This window comes from Balaenoptera physalus (assembly GCF_965194825.1).
Source record: "Balaenoptera physalus genome assembly, chromosome: 2".
NCBI lineage: Eukaryota > Metazoa > Chordata > Mammalia > Artiodactyla > Balaenopteridae > Balaenoptera > Balaenoptera physalus.
This window is the reverse complement of record NC_138883.1, coordinates 1,096,214-1,111,959: the sequence shown is the minus strand read 5'-3', so window position 1 is coordinate 1,111,959 and position 15,746 is coordinate 1,096,214. Positions and strand designations below refer to the sequence as shown.

General features: G+C 60.7%; 1 protein-coding gene across 1 annotated transcript; it reads left to right on the top strand.

The window, feature by feature from the left end:
* Positions 1 to 4,088: 4,088 nt before the first annotated feature.
* On the top strand, positions 4,089 to 13,947 carry PLD4 (phospholipase D family member 4). Its single transcript, XM_082450829.1, is given in 12 exon segments — positions 4,089 to 6,224; positions 6,401 to 6,503; positions 6,506 to 6,579; positions 9,011 to 9,207; positions 9,965 to 10,148; positions 10,331 to 10,451; positions 10,891 to 11,018; positions 11,596 to 11,796; positions 12,484 to 12,623; positions 12,788 to 12,953; positions 13,028 to 13,124; positions 13,485 to 13,947. Coding segments are annotated over 12 exon segments (1,722 nt in total). The 5' UTR covers positions 4,089 to 6,116; the 3' UTR covers positions 13,688 to 13,947.
* The last annotated feature ends 1,799 nt before the right edge of the window (positions 13,948 to 15,746 follow it).

Here is a 15,746-nt window from a genome sequence, read left to right as displayed (position 1 = left end):
CTGCTCTGTCCCCAAGCCTGCTCTGTCCCCTCGCCTGCTCTGTCCACTCGACTGCTCTGTCCGCAGGCCTGCTCTGTTCCCTTTTCTGCTCTGCCTCTCTCCTGCTCTGTCCCCAGACCTCTGTCCCCACGCCTGCTGTGTCCCCATGCCTGCTCTGTCCCCTCCTCTGTCCCCTCTCTTGTCCCCACACCTCTGTCCCCTCCCCTTCTCTGTCCCCACGCCTGCTCTGTCCCCTCCCCTGCTGTGTCTCCACAGAGCTCTGTCCTCGCACACATTGTAAACCCCAGAGTCAGCTGTCGGTTTTAAAGTCCATTTGCCCTTTCGCTGCATGTACCTTTGGTGTTCTTCTTTGCCTCCTGGATTTCCATGTTTCCCTCCTTGATCATCTTCCAAAAGACCTCCACTGAGTTTGTTTTCAGGGGAGGTTTGCTGTGATGAGATGAACGCCAAGGACCGTACTCCGCTGGGTTTGGCCCAAGGCTGTAGTTTGATGACCTCCGGCCCAGGCCACAGGTCCACCCAAGCTGGGGGTGCTACACAAATCTGGGACATCTGTAGGGCCTACACTCTGTGTGTCAGGATAGAAAGGCAAAAATCCACCTGCCTTCAAACTTGAAGAAACCTATCTGTCTCTGCCCCAGCTTTGGATGAAAAAAAAAACAACAACAAAAAAAAACCCGCCAAAACTCTCTCGTGTAGAGGAAGCCAAACAGAAAGCCTTAGGCCCTGCCTGGAATGTGTGGAACATAGTGGAAAATGGGTTAAACACACAAGTGAAGGAGGAACACAGCACCCCGTCCTGTAGGTCCCCACAGACGTGCAGAGAGGCAGGCTCAGGCGGGTACTGCCGGGCCGGATGCGCTAGAAACAGGCGTCAGGGAGGGTAGTAGCCACACTTCACTATCTGTCAGTTGATGCTTCATCAGCCAGCTGAGGGCCTATTAGCCATCGCTAAGCAAATGAAGACTCGCCTGGGGTACCTGGAGTCCTCACACAGCTTCAAACTATACGCTCGGCACACTCACAGTGAACGCCAGCTTCTGGGGAGGGGCGCCCTTCAAGCATAACTGGCCCATCCTAAGCCTGCCTGCCCTGCCTCACCCCCGCTCCCCGCAGAAACCGCGACAGAGGCACTTCCGCACAGTTCGCCCCCTGCCTTGTGACCGGCCCAGCACCGCCCTGGGTGCCCCGCGGGGTAAGCTATCCTCTCCCCGTGGAGCTGGGCGCATAGGTGCAAACTACCAGGTATAAAATGAAAGTTACAAAAATGTGATGTACAGCACAGGGAATTATAATAACTTTATATGGAGTGTAATCTATACAGATATTGAATCACTATGTCGTACACCTAAAATTAATATAACATTGTAAGTCAACTACACCGCAGCGGGAAAAAAACAGGGAGACAGACCACATCCCTGAAGATCTCTATGCCCTCAGTGGGAGAGGGGGCAGACGCCGTCTGGGAGCTCCCGCCGCAGGGCCTCCTGGCTGGGTAACAGACTCGTATTAAGAGTTTCTGGGTCCAGGACTCGATGTCAGCTTGTTCTTTTGTTAATCTAACTTGGAACTGTTGCGCCAGCATCTTCCAAACCTACAGAAAGAAAGAAGAGCCGTGAGGGCCACCCACGCGTGTCTCTTCTCAGTTTCCTCTGTGTCATGTGGGCCCGGGGCTCAAATTTATATACACAAGCCCAGGTGGGTGAAGAGCCTCCAGGACAAGTGATGTATTCAAAGCGGTTCTAGGTTGATCGCGATCCCAGGTTCCCACAGAAGCAAATGCAAATCATGTCTGGAGAAAGGCCTCTTCAGCCCAGGGCCCTCCACTGCCCCACAGTACGTCTAGCCCAGGACGAATTCCTGGTCAAATGTCATAAAACACACCATGAGTGACACCAGCATGAAATAACAAATAAAATTGTATTGGAATTTCCCTGGCGGTCCAGTGGTTAAGACTCCGTGCTTCCAATGCAGGGGGCACGGGTCTGATCCCTGGTAGGGGAACTAAGATCCCACATGCCATGCAGAGTGGTCAAAAGAAAACAAAAAAAGATTAGAAAAGAGCAAAAGAATATAAACTATAGCCAGAGTTGGAAAAGCATCACACTGAGAATGATAATGACTCTAAAGAAAACTTTGTAAAAACCTCAATAAGAGAATTAGGGGCTTCCCTGGTGGCGCAGTGGTTGAGAATCTGCCTGCCAATGCAGGGGACATGGGTTCGAGCCCTAGTCTGGGAAGATCCCACCTGCTGCGGAGCAACTGGGCCCGTGAGCCACAACTACTGAGCCTGTGTGTCTGGAGCCTGTGCTCTGCAACAAGAGAGGCCGCGATAGTGAGGGGGCCATGCACCGCGATGAAGAGTGGCCCCCGCTTGCCGCAACTAGAGAAAGCCCTCGCACAGAAACGAAGACCCAACACAGCCAAAAATAAATAAATTAATTAATTAATTAAAAAAAAAAAGAGAGAATTAAATAACAGGTTAGACACAGCTAAAATAAGGATAAGTCATTGGGGACTTCCCTGGTGGCACAGTGGTTAAGAATCCACCTGCTAATGCAGGGGACATGGGTTCAAGTCCTGGTCTGGGAAGATCCCACATGCCATGGAACAGCTAAGCCTGCACGCCACAACTACTGAGCCTGTGCTCTAGAGCCCATGAGCCACAACTACTGAAGCCCGCACGCCTAGAGCCCGTGCTCAGCAACAAGAGAAGCCACCGCAATGAGAAGCCCGCGCAGCACAACAAAGAGTAGCCCCCGCTCGCCGCAACTAGAGAAAGCCCACGCGCAGCAACGAAGACCCGACGCAGCCAAAAATAAATAAATAAACTTATAAGAAAAGAAAAGAATAAGTCAATGATGAGAAAGACGAGAGGAAGTTATCCAAATGCAACGCACAGGAACGTGGCAGTAGAAGCTATGAGATGGGTTGATGGCAGAGAGGACTGAGTGACAAAGTGGAACATATCTACTTGGCGTTCCTGACAAGGGAAAGGGAAGAACAGGGGAGAGGACGTATTCACAGAGAGAACAGAGAGGAATTTATCAGAACTGGGAAAGACATGTGCTGTGGGTTGAATTGTGTCCACCAAAACGATGTTAAAGTCCTAACACCCAGGACCTGCGAATGTGACCTTATTTGGAAATGGGGTCTTTGCAGATGATCAAATTAAGATGAGGTCATTGTGATGGACCTTAATCCAATATGACTGGTGTCCTTAGAAAAAGGGAAATGTGGACACAGAGACAGATGTGTGCAGAGGGAAGATGATGTGAAGACACAGGGAGAACGCCATAGACAGGCCAGGGAACCCCAGGGGCCACCAGAAATTAGGGGAGAGCCTGGACCAGACTCTCCCTCCTGGCCTCAGAAGGAACCAACCCTGCCGACACGCTGATTTGGGTCTCCTAGACTTCAGAACTGGGAGACGGTCAATTTCTGTTGTTTAAGCTGCCCAGTCTGTGCTACTTTGCTACAACAGCCCTAGCAAACTAATACCACATGTATCCACGGCTACAGGAAGCATAATGTATGCCAGGATAAAAGGAAGAAAAGAAAACTACACCTGGTTACATCATGGTAACACTAAAGGATAGACACAGACATCGACAGTGAGAATCTGTTAAAAACAAGCAGAGCAAAGGAGTCCTTACAAAGGTGTGACAGCAGGTCTCCCAACAATGATGGAACCCTAAAGATTTTGGGGTTCCAGAGAAAATGACTGTCAATTAAGAATTCTGTCCCTAGAAAACTTCTTTCAGTAATGAAGGAGAATTAGAGACATTTTCATGTTACTAAAAACTGAGCATTTGTCAACACACTCCCAGTTCATGGAAAATAATTGGCAACTGAGAATTTTATCCCCAGCTGAACGATTAGTGAAGTCTGCTGACGAAAATTCAATAAACTATCAAGTTAAGAAGAAAAAAAGGGAACTTTATTCAAGCCAACCAAGGATTCTAACTGGGGAAGCAGATTCTCAGAAGCTCTGAGGACGGTTCTGCCTGCTCGGAGTGGAAGACACAGCCACGCACATTTTCGAGACAAAGGATCGTGTACATCACAATGACATGCGGTATTTTACCTTAAGGTCACCAAGGAGGCACAGCCCAGGGAAGCACGTACAAAGTGGGCAGCGGGTCACCGTGACCCCTACGGAGCTGGGAAGGAACGTTATTCTCGCATCAGAAGAAAGGAAAAACCCATCTTCCCAGGGTGGGGGGGGGCAGGCACGCCCACCTGTGAGGAGCTCTGGCTAAGGTGTGACGCAGACGCACCTGGCACACAGGGAGGGAGGAGGCCCAAACAAACACAGAGAGAGAACTTTACGTTTAATTTTTTCTTGTCCTGCCTTAAAATATCAATTTTATATCAAGTCCATTCTAAAAGATTATTTCAGGAGGAAGGACGGTGACCACAGAGGGAAGCTCTGAAATAAAAGAAGGAAAGATGAGTAGATAAAAATCCATAAAAGTGAGTAATTCTTAAACACACCCTGAGTGCATAAAATAATTATAAGATGCATAATTTGGGGGGGGGGTTCTTTTTGTTGTTGTTGTTGGCTGTGCCGCACGGCTTGTGGGATCTCAGTTCCCTGACCTTGGATTGAACCCGGGCCCTGGCAGTGAAAGCCCGGAATCCTAGCCAGTAGGCCACCAGGGAACTCCCTTTGGGGTTTTAAAATAATAATAATAATAGTATTACAAGCTGGAATTTTTTTAAAAAATGACAACAGCAGAATATAAGGGGGAGATCACTGGAGTTGAAGTATTCAAACGCCCTCACATTATTCAGGAAGAGGGAAAGATGTTTATTATATATATATCTTCTTATGTCTGTGGGGCAAAATTTTAAAGATAAGCTGGGTAGTGTGGAAACACACCACCTCCTAACGTCAGTGGATCAACACAACCGAAGAATAGTTACTGCTGATGGAAAGTCTGCTGCGGATCAAGCCCGAGGAGCTCTCCGATCGGGGCTGCATTGTCAGAGCCCAGAACAGACAGGAGGGAAGAGTGGTACTTCCTACACCCAAGATTAAAGGCTTCAGAAGAGAACTGACATAACGCCCCTTCACTCACAATGCATCGGTCAGGACCTGTTTGGTGACCGGCCGGACCACAGGGTGGCCGGTGACCTGCCAGACTGCAGGGTGGCCGGTGACCTGCTGGACCGCAGGGTGGCCAGGGCAGAGAATCCTCCCCTGCGTCTGAGAGGTCTGTGTGAGTGTCCATCACAAAGCATCATCCCCCAAAGCCTAGAATTCAGGGAATAGGAGAAAATGGAACAAGAAAAAAAATCCAGGGGGCTTCCCTGGTGGTTCAGTGGTGAAGAATCCGCCTGCCAATGCAGGGGACACGGGTTCAAGCCCTGGTCTGGGAAAATCTCACATGACGTGGAGCAACTAAGCCTGTGCGCCACAACTACTGAGCCTGCGCTCTAGAGCCCGCGAGCCACAGCTGCTGAGCCCACATGCCACAGCTACTGAAGCCCGTGGGCCTAGAGCCTGTGCTCCGCAATGAAGAGTAGGCCCCTGCTGGCCACAACTAGGGAAAGTCCGTGTGTAGCAATGAAGACACAACACAGCCAAAAATAAAATAAATAAATAAATTTATTAAAAAAAAAGGAAGGAATGAAGAGAGCAGCCGAAGGGAGGAAAAGAAAGCCAAATCCAAAACAAAAAACAAAGAGAAGGGCTATTCTAAAGGCCACTGTCTGCGGGGGGGCAGGGGGCAGGGGGCATGGGTTAGGGCTGGGGGTGAAAGGGTCCTGTATTCAGAGAGTCCTGGTTGCAGGGGTGGTGGTGGGATGGGGCAGGCGGAGGCAGAAGTCCTTGCTGGGGACCCAGGTTGAGCACCAGCAAACTATAGCCAGGCCTGCCTTTTCAGGCAGCCCAGTAAGCCGCCCACCTGCATTCTCCAGGATGGGGGTCCTAGCTGCCTCCATTTCCCAGCCTCCCTTGCAGCTAGATGCAGCCATGTGACTAAGTTCTGAATCATGAGACATAAATGGAAGTGCCCTGTGGGACTTCCAGGATGTCTCCTCTGGGATATCCCTTATGCTCTGCTAGGAACATGAGGTGATGGCTGAGCTCCAGCAGCAATTATGGGGCCATGAGGCTGCCAGTCAACCCTAGGGATTGGGAGCTGAGAGCTGGAGGGACCTGGCTCCTGATGGCTGTGGAACCAATACCATCCCTAGGCTGCCAGCCCCAGAATCTGGTCAGTGTGATGGAGAAAAACAATGTTCAAGCCCTGGTTCCTCAAGTCAAGAGTCTCGGTGGTTTGCACCAAAACTAACTCAGATGCATAAGCCTGTGACTTGGGGTTGGGGGGTGGAGAGGGATTTTCTCTGGATGTGAAAGTTTTCAGCCCCACCCCCTGGCTGGCCCACCCAGCTCCAGATGTCTGTCAAGGGTGCGGAGGGAGGTACTCAGGAAGAAAAGGAAGTGGCCAGAAGGGGAAGCAGCAGGCTGCAGAGAGGAGGCAGGTGGGACCTGATCGGGCGCTCGCTGGCGAGCTGAGGGCCTGCGTCTGTGGCAAAGCCAAGATGAACGCCAAGGCAGGACCCCCAGAGGTAAGTGCCAGTGAAGCCGGATGGGAGAGTCAGGCCAAAGACCCTGAGAAGGGGACTTTGGTCCACTGCCCCCTGGCCCCGTGCTGCCAGCAGCCCTGGGCCCAAAGGGTCATAAAGTCTCCAGCTGGGCCCGCAGAGCACCCATTCCTCCTCCGGTTTGTGCAGCCAGGACCACCAGGGCCTCGGGGTCTCCTAGAGTTCAGAGCAGGCCCTCCCTCCGCCCCAGCCTGGGCCGGGCAGCTGCGCCACATGCCCTGCACGGCAGGAAGTCTCACCCCTTCACCCGTGACCTCCGATGCCTGCAGGGTCCCACGGCTGCCCAACACAGGGCTGGGGGGGAGCTCAGAGCTGTCGCATGGGAGTCTCCCAGCCCGTCACGGCCCTGAGATGCCAGCGCTAGTGGGTCATCCTTGCCCAACAGCCAGCCCCACCCCTGGACATACAGGGTCCCCAGGGCTGCAGCTGCCCAGAGCCCCCCTGGACGGCTGGCCTCCCCAGGCCCCTGTAGTTCCCAAGGGGATGGGTGGCCCGGCAGGTGCCTCGGCCGTGCTCCGAGTCCCAGATGGGGGCCGTGGGGGCAGGGCTGCCGCGCTCCAACCTTCCTGTCTGCCTGGGGCCCTGGGTGGTGCAGCAGGGGCAGCGTCTGTCTAAGGATGGCCCTGGGGCCCCGCCCAGGACTGCACCCCGATTGCCTCTCCTGCGGGTCAGTGAAGGGGCCTGGGACCTGTTCACCGTGAAGGCCTGATGCGGCCCCGAGCCCTCCCCGGGCAGGGAGGGGAGTGGCAGGCCCCCGAGCGCTCCTCTGCGGCGTGCGGGTGGGGAAGCACCCTGACTGCCCTCTCTGGGGGCTCCTGGCAGGGAGGGGTGCCGGGCCTCGGGCACTCTGCCTGAGTCCCCCCTCTCACTCTGCTTTCTGGGGCCCCCGCCACCCGGTAATGGTTCTGGCTCAGGGCAGACGCAGCCCCCGGGCCCAGCTCCTATGGCCGCCCCTTCCCCACACTGAGGCGGGCCAGCGGGTCCTGTGGAAGGACACCTGCTCCCTGGGCCCCAGTGCCTGGCCAAGCTGCACTCGCAGGCAGGCAGCGCAGCCCAGCCCCCAGGCCCCAGGCTGCAGGGGCCACTTCCCCACCAAGGCCAGGAGGGAGGGCTGCACCCACCCCTCACGGTTGGCTGGCCGGGCGGGGCGGGGGGGGATCTCTGTCGCTGTGCGTGGGCCCCTCCCTGCACTCCGGGGCGGGCGTGCTGAGATCGGGGGCATCCCCCTCACGGCGTCATTGGAGGCTGCTTTGGGGAGGGGCCCAACTCCAGCCGGGGCCCAGCCGGCCTGGCTTCCAGCTCCTCGTGGGAGTGACCACTCAGAGGGGACGAGACGCATCCTCCGTCCCCAGCTGGCTGCAGAGTCCTGCTGCACAGGGAGAGCCCCGCTGCCAGCATCAAGGGGTCCCGACTCAGCCCCCAGCCCCCTGAACAGCAACACTCTGTCAGTGCCGGGTCTCCCCAGCCAGGACAAGGGCTGCTGCCCGGCGCCCAGGAGGGGCTGCAAGGGGCCAGGACGGGGGCGCCCAGCCTGGGAAGGGAAGCAGCTATTTATAGGCCAGCCTTGAGAGGGCCAAGCTGGAGAGCAGAAATGGCATCAGACTCGTTGAGGTTGTGACTGAAACAAGGAACTGAGATTCAGACACCCACATGCCCGCCGAGAGGGGGTCCAAGAGGGAGAACAGCGGGTCACGTGTGTCCCGGGAAGAGACCGGGGCGCACACACACACATACATGCACGCACACATGCACACGCACCAGTGATGAGCAAGGGACTCGCCAGCTTCAGGCCAGGCTGTGGTGAGGGTGCGACCATGGGCAGGAGTGGTGGCTGTAGGGGTCCCCACGAGGTGGTGGCCCTGGTGCCCAGCTGCCCAGGCACCGTGGAGCCACTGCAGCCGGGCCTGGAGCTGTGGGTGATGCCAGGTCACCCCAAGCAGGTGCGGAGGCCTCTGCAGAGCGCATCGGTGGCCCCTGCGTGGCCCCGATCCATGCCACCCCACAGCCCACGGGACAGGGAGGCCCGCACAGCAGGACTTGGGGACCTGAGGGAGGGGGCTCAGCAGCCTCACAGGACCCCTGGGCCAGAGTGGCAAGGACAGAACTAGCCACGGGGGAACTGGGGCACCCTGACGGGTGGGCTGCTCGGCACCGGCCACATGCCCTGTCTCGGGGGACCTGGGAAGATGGCCAGTGACCGTGCGGGCCCGGGCTGGGCCCCGGCGGTGGGCTCGGGCCTGCGTGGCCCCATCTGCGCCAGCCCCGCCCGGCTGCAGGCCTGGCCTCCCTGGCAGCAGGGACGGCCTGTCTCAGCACTGGAGAGGCCGTCAGGCCCGCCCGGAAGAGCGCGGCCACGCCCCGGGGACCCCGTGGTGACGCCCTCCTCCGGTTGCAGGTGCGGGGGACTCTGGCCCTGCTGTGCCTGAGCGCTGTGACCCTCACCTACGTGCTGTGGCAAGTGCTCTCTTCCTCCACCTGGCGCCACGTGCGCCCCGAGGAAGGGCCCACCACATCTTGGGGCCTTGGCTCCAGCCTGGCCTGGGCGCCCCTGGGAGGGGAGGCCTGGCGGCGTCAGCAGAACGACTCCTGCCGGTGAGTGAGCCGCGAGGTCTCCAGGGTGGCCGGCGCGTCGCTGCTCCAGGCCGCCGCCTGCCTTCCCCCTGGGGCTCCCCAGCGGGACCAGCATCGCCCTCTGCCACCTCCTGTTGGAAGAGGCAGGTTCCGGGGAGGGCGGGCTGTGAGGCAGGGGGCGTGGTCGGGGGAGGGGGAGAAGCCCCGAACTGTATGGGCCGGAGTCGGAGTCGGGGCGGGGGACGGGGACGACTTGGGGCGCTCTTTGCAGCAAACGCAGGCGGCCAGCCAGGGACTCCGACAAGGCCGCGAGCCCGGGTCCTACCTGGGCCGAGGTGGCACCATCGCAGCCCTTCCACCTGGGGTGGAGTCGCAGGGCCCGCCCCTCCCGCCCCGCTGTGGGGTCCTGGAATCCCAGCACACCCCCAGCCTACCCCCAGCCCCCACTGGCCCAGCCCTCCCCTCTGGGCCAGCCCGGGCGTCTCCAAGGGCCTCCACAGCTGCAGGAGCCCAGACCCAACACCTCTGCCGGGCTCCGCAAGCGACAGCCCCGAGCAGACAGCGCCTGGGCTTGGGGGGGGCCTGGGCCCCATCTGCCCTGCTCTCAGGCCCCCCACTCAGGCCCCTCCCCAGGGCGCTCCTGGGTGTCCGGCCTGCCCTGCCCAGTCTGGCCTGCGGCCCCCTCCCTGCACCCTCCCGCTTGGCTGGACGGGGCGGAGCAGGTGATGCGAGGCTGGCTGGTGGCTCCTGCGCTCACACCTGGCACCTCCCTCCGCAGGCTTGTCCTCGTGGAAAGCATCCCTCAGGACCTGCCGCCTGCAGCAGGCAGCCCGTCTGCCCAGCCCCTGGCCCAGGCCTGGCTGCAGCTGCTGGACGCCGCCCGGGAGAGTGTCCACGTGGCCTCCTTCTACTGGTCCCTCACGGGGTCCGACACTGGGGTCAATGACTCCTCTTCCCAGCTGGTGCGCCACCCCTCCCCCGACTCGGGGGCTGCGGGCCGTCCAGGGGCCAGGCACACAGCAAGCCCGGCGGGCAGCGCATCTGTCTGACCGAGCTGTGGGCAGTCAGAGGCGGCCTCCTGGGGAAGTCTGGGCCCTTCCTGGTGGGATGGGGCTGGCCTCTCACCGCTGGCCTGCTCTCACAGGGAGAGGCCCTTCTGCAGAAGCTGCAGCAGCTGCTGGACAGAAACGTTTCCCTGGCTGTGGCCACCAGCATCCCGACACTGGTCCGGAACTCCACCGACCTGCAGGTCCTGGTGGCCCGAGGTAGGTTCCTGCCATCCTGGGCCTGGGGACGGGAGAGAGCAGTGGGGCTGCCCGGGAGGGGGAGGCCGGGAGCCCAGGGCTGCAAGCGCCTTCAAGTGGGCTTCCCCGGGGGCCAGTTCCAGGGAGCCGGACGTGTCATTTCCCAGGGGGCAGAGCACAGGGTGGTCTCCAGGCCTTGCTGAGCCCAGACGCTTCAGCCTGTGGGTGGCGGCTTGGCCTGGAGCCAGAGGCAGCAGGGACAATCCTCACAGAGCCGGGCTGCCTGGAAGGACCCCCGGCTGGTCAATGCCTCCGTTTTCCCACCTGTAAAATGGGAATAACAACATCAACTGAGTAGGACTGCTGTGAGGAGAAAGGAATCCGCCCACCTGCAAAGAAAGAGCTGAGAATCTGGCTCAGCACGAAGCGGGCTCACCGCACTGTCCTGCACCCTCGTCAGGCGCCCAGGTGCGACATGTGCCCATGGGAAGGCTCACCGGCGGCGTTTTGCACTCCAAGTTCTGGGTCGTGGATGGGCGGCACGTCTATGTGGGCAGTGCCAACATGGACTGGCGGTCACTGACACAGGTGAGTCCCCGAGCCCCGAGTGGGGAGGCCCCATGTCCCCATGCGGGCAGTCACCCTGGGGGAAGCGGCCATGTCTGTAACATCGCTGTGGTAGAAACACCCGGAGACTGGTTACCGGATTCAAACGGCACTGAACTCCTGCTGCGGAACGCCATTTAACCGCCCGGAAAGATGCTCAGGTCACCTTATCCGGGAAATCATGCAGACAAAGCACGATCCCTTCTAGGGAAAGCAGTGCTTTAACCATGAGTCAAAACGGTGACAGCAGCTGTCATCTAGCAGTGGAGAATGATTTTTTTTTTCGTTCTTCTCTGGGCATTTATGCGTTTTCTATTGTCTTTTGGTAATAAACACGTATTGCCCTTGGAATACAATGTTCAAGGAAAACAGGGACCCGCAGGGCACCCCACTCCATGGCTTCCCCGAGCGCACCATCTGCCACGGATTCTCGCGGGGGGTGGATGCTGCTGTGGGCCGGCTGCCGAGCCGGGGGCCGCACCTGCCCGGCACCCCCGGCCCGGGGGGCCCACACGGCCCCAGAGGGGCCCCTCCCGCAGCGCTGCCCCGGTCCCTGCAGGTGAAGGAGCTCGGCGCCATCATCTACAACTGCAGCCGCCTGGCCCAGGACCTGGAGAAGACCTTCCAGACCTACTGGGTGTTGGGGGTGCCAAAGGCTGTCCTCCCCAAACCCTGGCCTCGGAACTTCTCCTCCCACATCAACTGCTTCCAGCCCCTCCGGGACTACTTTGACGGGGTGCCCACCACTGCCTACTTCTCGGTAAGAGTGGTCAGGGGGGCCGACTGGAGCCCCTGCTCTCGTGGCTGGCCAGAGGCACAGGGAGCCCCGCCCACCCTGGGCCTGGCCTGCAGACACCTCAGAGTCTGCTAGGTCCTCGGGGCCACGGCTCCGGGAGCCAGCGCCGTGGACGGCACTGCGGCCCCAGGGTGAGGGGCAGGCCCGGCCCCAGGAGAGGACGCGGTCATCGTCATCCACGGGAGACAGGCAACCTGAGTGCTTGTGGGGGTCGTCCTGCGGCCCTGGGGGCCTCCAAGCACACTGTTGGATGGGGTCTCACTCAGGCCCAGGGAGGGTGGGGGGAGGACCTGTGCATCAGGCAATTCTGTCACTCTGCGGGGAGGAGAGGGGGACTGAGGGGCGGGCGGTCATGCGCACCAGCCACGACCCTCCCTCAGGGTACACGGCAGCTGCCCCCGTGCTGGGCTACAGTGGAGACCCTGCCTCGGAGGCAGGGACGCTTCCCCAGACGTGGGGGCCCAGGCTGAGCCGCGCGGGCAGCTTCCTCCGGAGTCAGGCCAGCCCGGGGCCCCTGTTCAGACCCGACGTCTTGTCTTCCTCCTGGTTCCCAGTGCTGGAGGGTGGGTGCACCGTGGCGTCACGGGTCCAAGAACCCAGTGGCTCAGAACCGGGTGGGCAGTGCCCTCAGGGACCTCTCTGCCCACACAGGCATCGCCGCCCGCACTCTGCCCCCACGGCCGCACCCGGGACCTGGACGCGCTGCTGGCGGTGATGGGGGGCGCCCGGGAGTTCATCTATGCCTCGGTGATGGAGTATTTCCCCACCACACGCTTCACCCACCCCGCCAGGTAGGCCGGGCGGGAGCCGGGCAGCCCCGGACGGGGGAGGCCCCTCTGCCCGTGGGCAGCTCCTGGCCTGTCTCCTCGCCCGCCAGGACCTCTGCCCACTCGGGGCGTGTGGGCAGGGCCCGGTTGACCTGAGGACCCTGACCCTCCCCCGCACCCCCCCCCAGGTACTGGCCGGTGCTGGACACGGCGCTGCGGGCGGCGGCCGTCGGCAGGGGCGTGCGCGTGCACCTGCTGGTCAGCTGCTGGCTCAACACGGACCCCAGCATGTTCCCTTACCTGCGGTCCCTGCAGGCCCTCAGCAACCCCGCGGCCAACGTGTCCGTGGACGTGGTGAGGACCCGCCCCCTGGCCGGGCCGGGAAGCAGCCTCCCTGTTGGCTGACATGCCCTCTCTATTCCCCCAAGAAAGTCTTCATTGTGCCCGTGAGGAACCACTCCAACATCCCCTTCAGCAGGGTGAACCACAGCAAGTTCATGGTCACGGAGAAGGCGGCCTACATAGGTGAGCAGGGGTGAGGGCTGCGGGCAGGGGCTCGGGACCTGAGTCCTTGTGGGCCAGGCCAGCGTGCTGAAGGGGGCGCTGTTCTCCGTCCAGCGCGGACCCCGGGCGGGGACCTGCTGAAGGGCTCAGGCCCTCCCCCGTGGAGGCAGGTGGGGACCCCTGGCACCGAGCCCCCCGAGCACTGAGTCCGTGGGCTGCTGGGGTGCAGTCCCTCACGTGAAGAGCGGGCTGCACTCGGCGCCAGAGAGGCTGCAGGGCTGGAGTCGGACCACGGCAGAGTGGCCTCTGGGGCCATCGGGCTGGGCCAGGCAGCAGAGGACCCCCCCGTGCGGCCCAGTAACCCAGCGTCTCCGCCCACAGGCACTTCCAACTGGTCCGAAGATTACTTCAGCAGCACCTCGGGTGTGGGCCTGGTGGTCAGCCAGAGGGCCCCCAGCACCCAGCCAGGGGTGACAACCGTGCAGGAGCAGCTGCGGCAACTCTTTGAGCGAGACTGGAGTTCCCGCTACGCTGTAGGCCTGGACGGACAGGCCCAGGGCCAGGACTGTGTTTGGCAGGGCTGACGTCCAGCCTTTCCTGGCTGCGGAGCCCCACTGCTCCCGACCAGGCCTCCCTGCCTGGCCCCCAGTCTGGACCCCGGGCAGCTCCATCCGCACAAGCCCTGGTCAGGGGCAGGACTGCCCAATGCAGGGCAGGCGCAAACTGTTTGCTCTCCAAATCTAGACCCTCTTAAAGCCCCACCTCCTCCAGGGAGCCCTCCAGGATGCCCTCCCTGGCTCCCACAGAGCCGCAATTCCTGCCCACACACGGAGCCTTTACAATACTGTGTGCCTCCCTGTTTCTCCTGTGAGTCCTGGGTCAGGCTGCGTCCCACCTTCTCAGCCCCAGGCTGGAGTTCAGCCTCTACCCACCTGCGAGGCGCCTGTGTCCACGAGGCCACATTGAGACGGGGCTGGGCTTCCGCCATGCGAGCCCCTGACTCTTGCCAGCATCCAGCCTCCTGCCCACAGGAACCCAGAGACAGAGCAGGGGGCGGGGCTGGCGCCTGGGGTGGGCCCAGGTCTGATGGGGGCGGGGCTGGTGCCTGGGCTGGGCCCAGCTCTGATGGGGGCGGGGCTGGTGCCTGGGCTGGGCATGGGGGCATGGGGTTGGGGGGAGGCCTGATGGGGGCAGGGCTGGCGCCTGGGGTGGTGGGCCCAGGCCTGTAGAGGCCAACCTGCTCGTGGCACCCAGTCCTGGTGTATAAGGGGCCAGGAACCGGGCGGTAGAGTTGTAGAGTGGAGAGGACCTGGGTTTGAGCTGGCAGGAGGGTGACACCAGCCAGGATGGGGTTTGGATGCAGCCCCATTGGACCTCACCCTCTCTTGGGCCTCGCCCAGCACCTGCCCTGCAGAGGCAGGAGCTGAATCCTGGTCTGACAACTCGGTTCCGCTAGGAATGCTGGGTCAGAAGCCTGTCTCGGCCCTGGCCTCGCCACTTCCTGGTTTCTGACCTCGGCTTCAGAGCCCACCTGCCCTCGCAGAGGCCCCCAGGGCACCCGAGGCTAGAGCTGGGGGCTGGCTTAATGTCCAAGAGACCCTGGCCGCTGAGGGAGCTGAGCGAGTGGACCCCAGGCCGCTGCTCCCCTGCCCCCACGTCATCTTGGCCCCAGAGAGACCTGGCTGGGTTACTGTTGGACGCCTTTGACGTGAGTGTCCTTGTCTGCGAGGAAGATCCCCAAACCCAGCCTGTCTCCCTGCCCAGACCCGCGGGGATCTGGAGAGAGTGCCACGGCTCCAAGCGGCCTGAGAGGCGCCCGGGGCCTCTGGGAGCTGGTCTGTGCGTGAGCTGCCCCTGGCGGCACCCCGCTCCCACCGCAACTGTGCTGCAGGGCAGCGCGCCAGGAGCAGCAGACCCCAGGCCCTCTGCTGCCTAGGCTGATCAGCCGTGGTCCAGGAGGGCTCTGTGCGCCAGGCTATGGCGGGGCAATAGGGCGAAAGGCCGCAGCCAGTGCAAGGCCCACTTCACACACTGTGGGTCTGGTGGCCACACCTCAGTGGCAGCCTCAAAGGCCTCCAAAGCAGACCCCCATCACAGGAGGCCCAGTTTGATGAGGCGTGAGAGGCCCCAGGGACCCCTTCTGGGGTGTGGGGGACAGACCCTGCCTCCTGGGACCCTGGAACCCAGGCCCTTGTGTGACCCCTCCCTCGAGGGAGGGCACCAGCTACCTCGCCTGCAACAGGTAGAATGCAGAGGTGGTTATGTGACATGAGGTGGTAACAGCATCTTGCGGGGGGCCGACCCTTGCTGGTTTGATGAAGGAAACTCCCGTGAGCTGTCCTATGGAGAGGCCCGAAGGGCAGGGCCCCAGGAGTGGCCTCCAGCCTCCAGCCAGCAAGAAACAGGGCCCCAGGACGCACCCAGCCTGCACCCAGCAGCCTTGTGAGTTTGGGAAGTGGTTCCTTCCCCCGTTGAGTCTGGAGATGAGACGGCAGCCCGGCCAGTGCCTTGATGGCGGCCTCATAGGACCCGGCTAAGCTGTGCTTGGACTCCTGACCCACAGAGACTGGGGGATCATAAATGTGTGTTGTTTCAAGCCACTCATTTGCGGTGATGTTGGCACAGTGCAGGTGGCTCACGCAC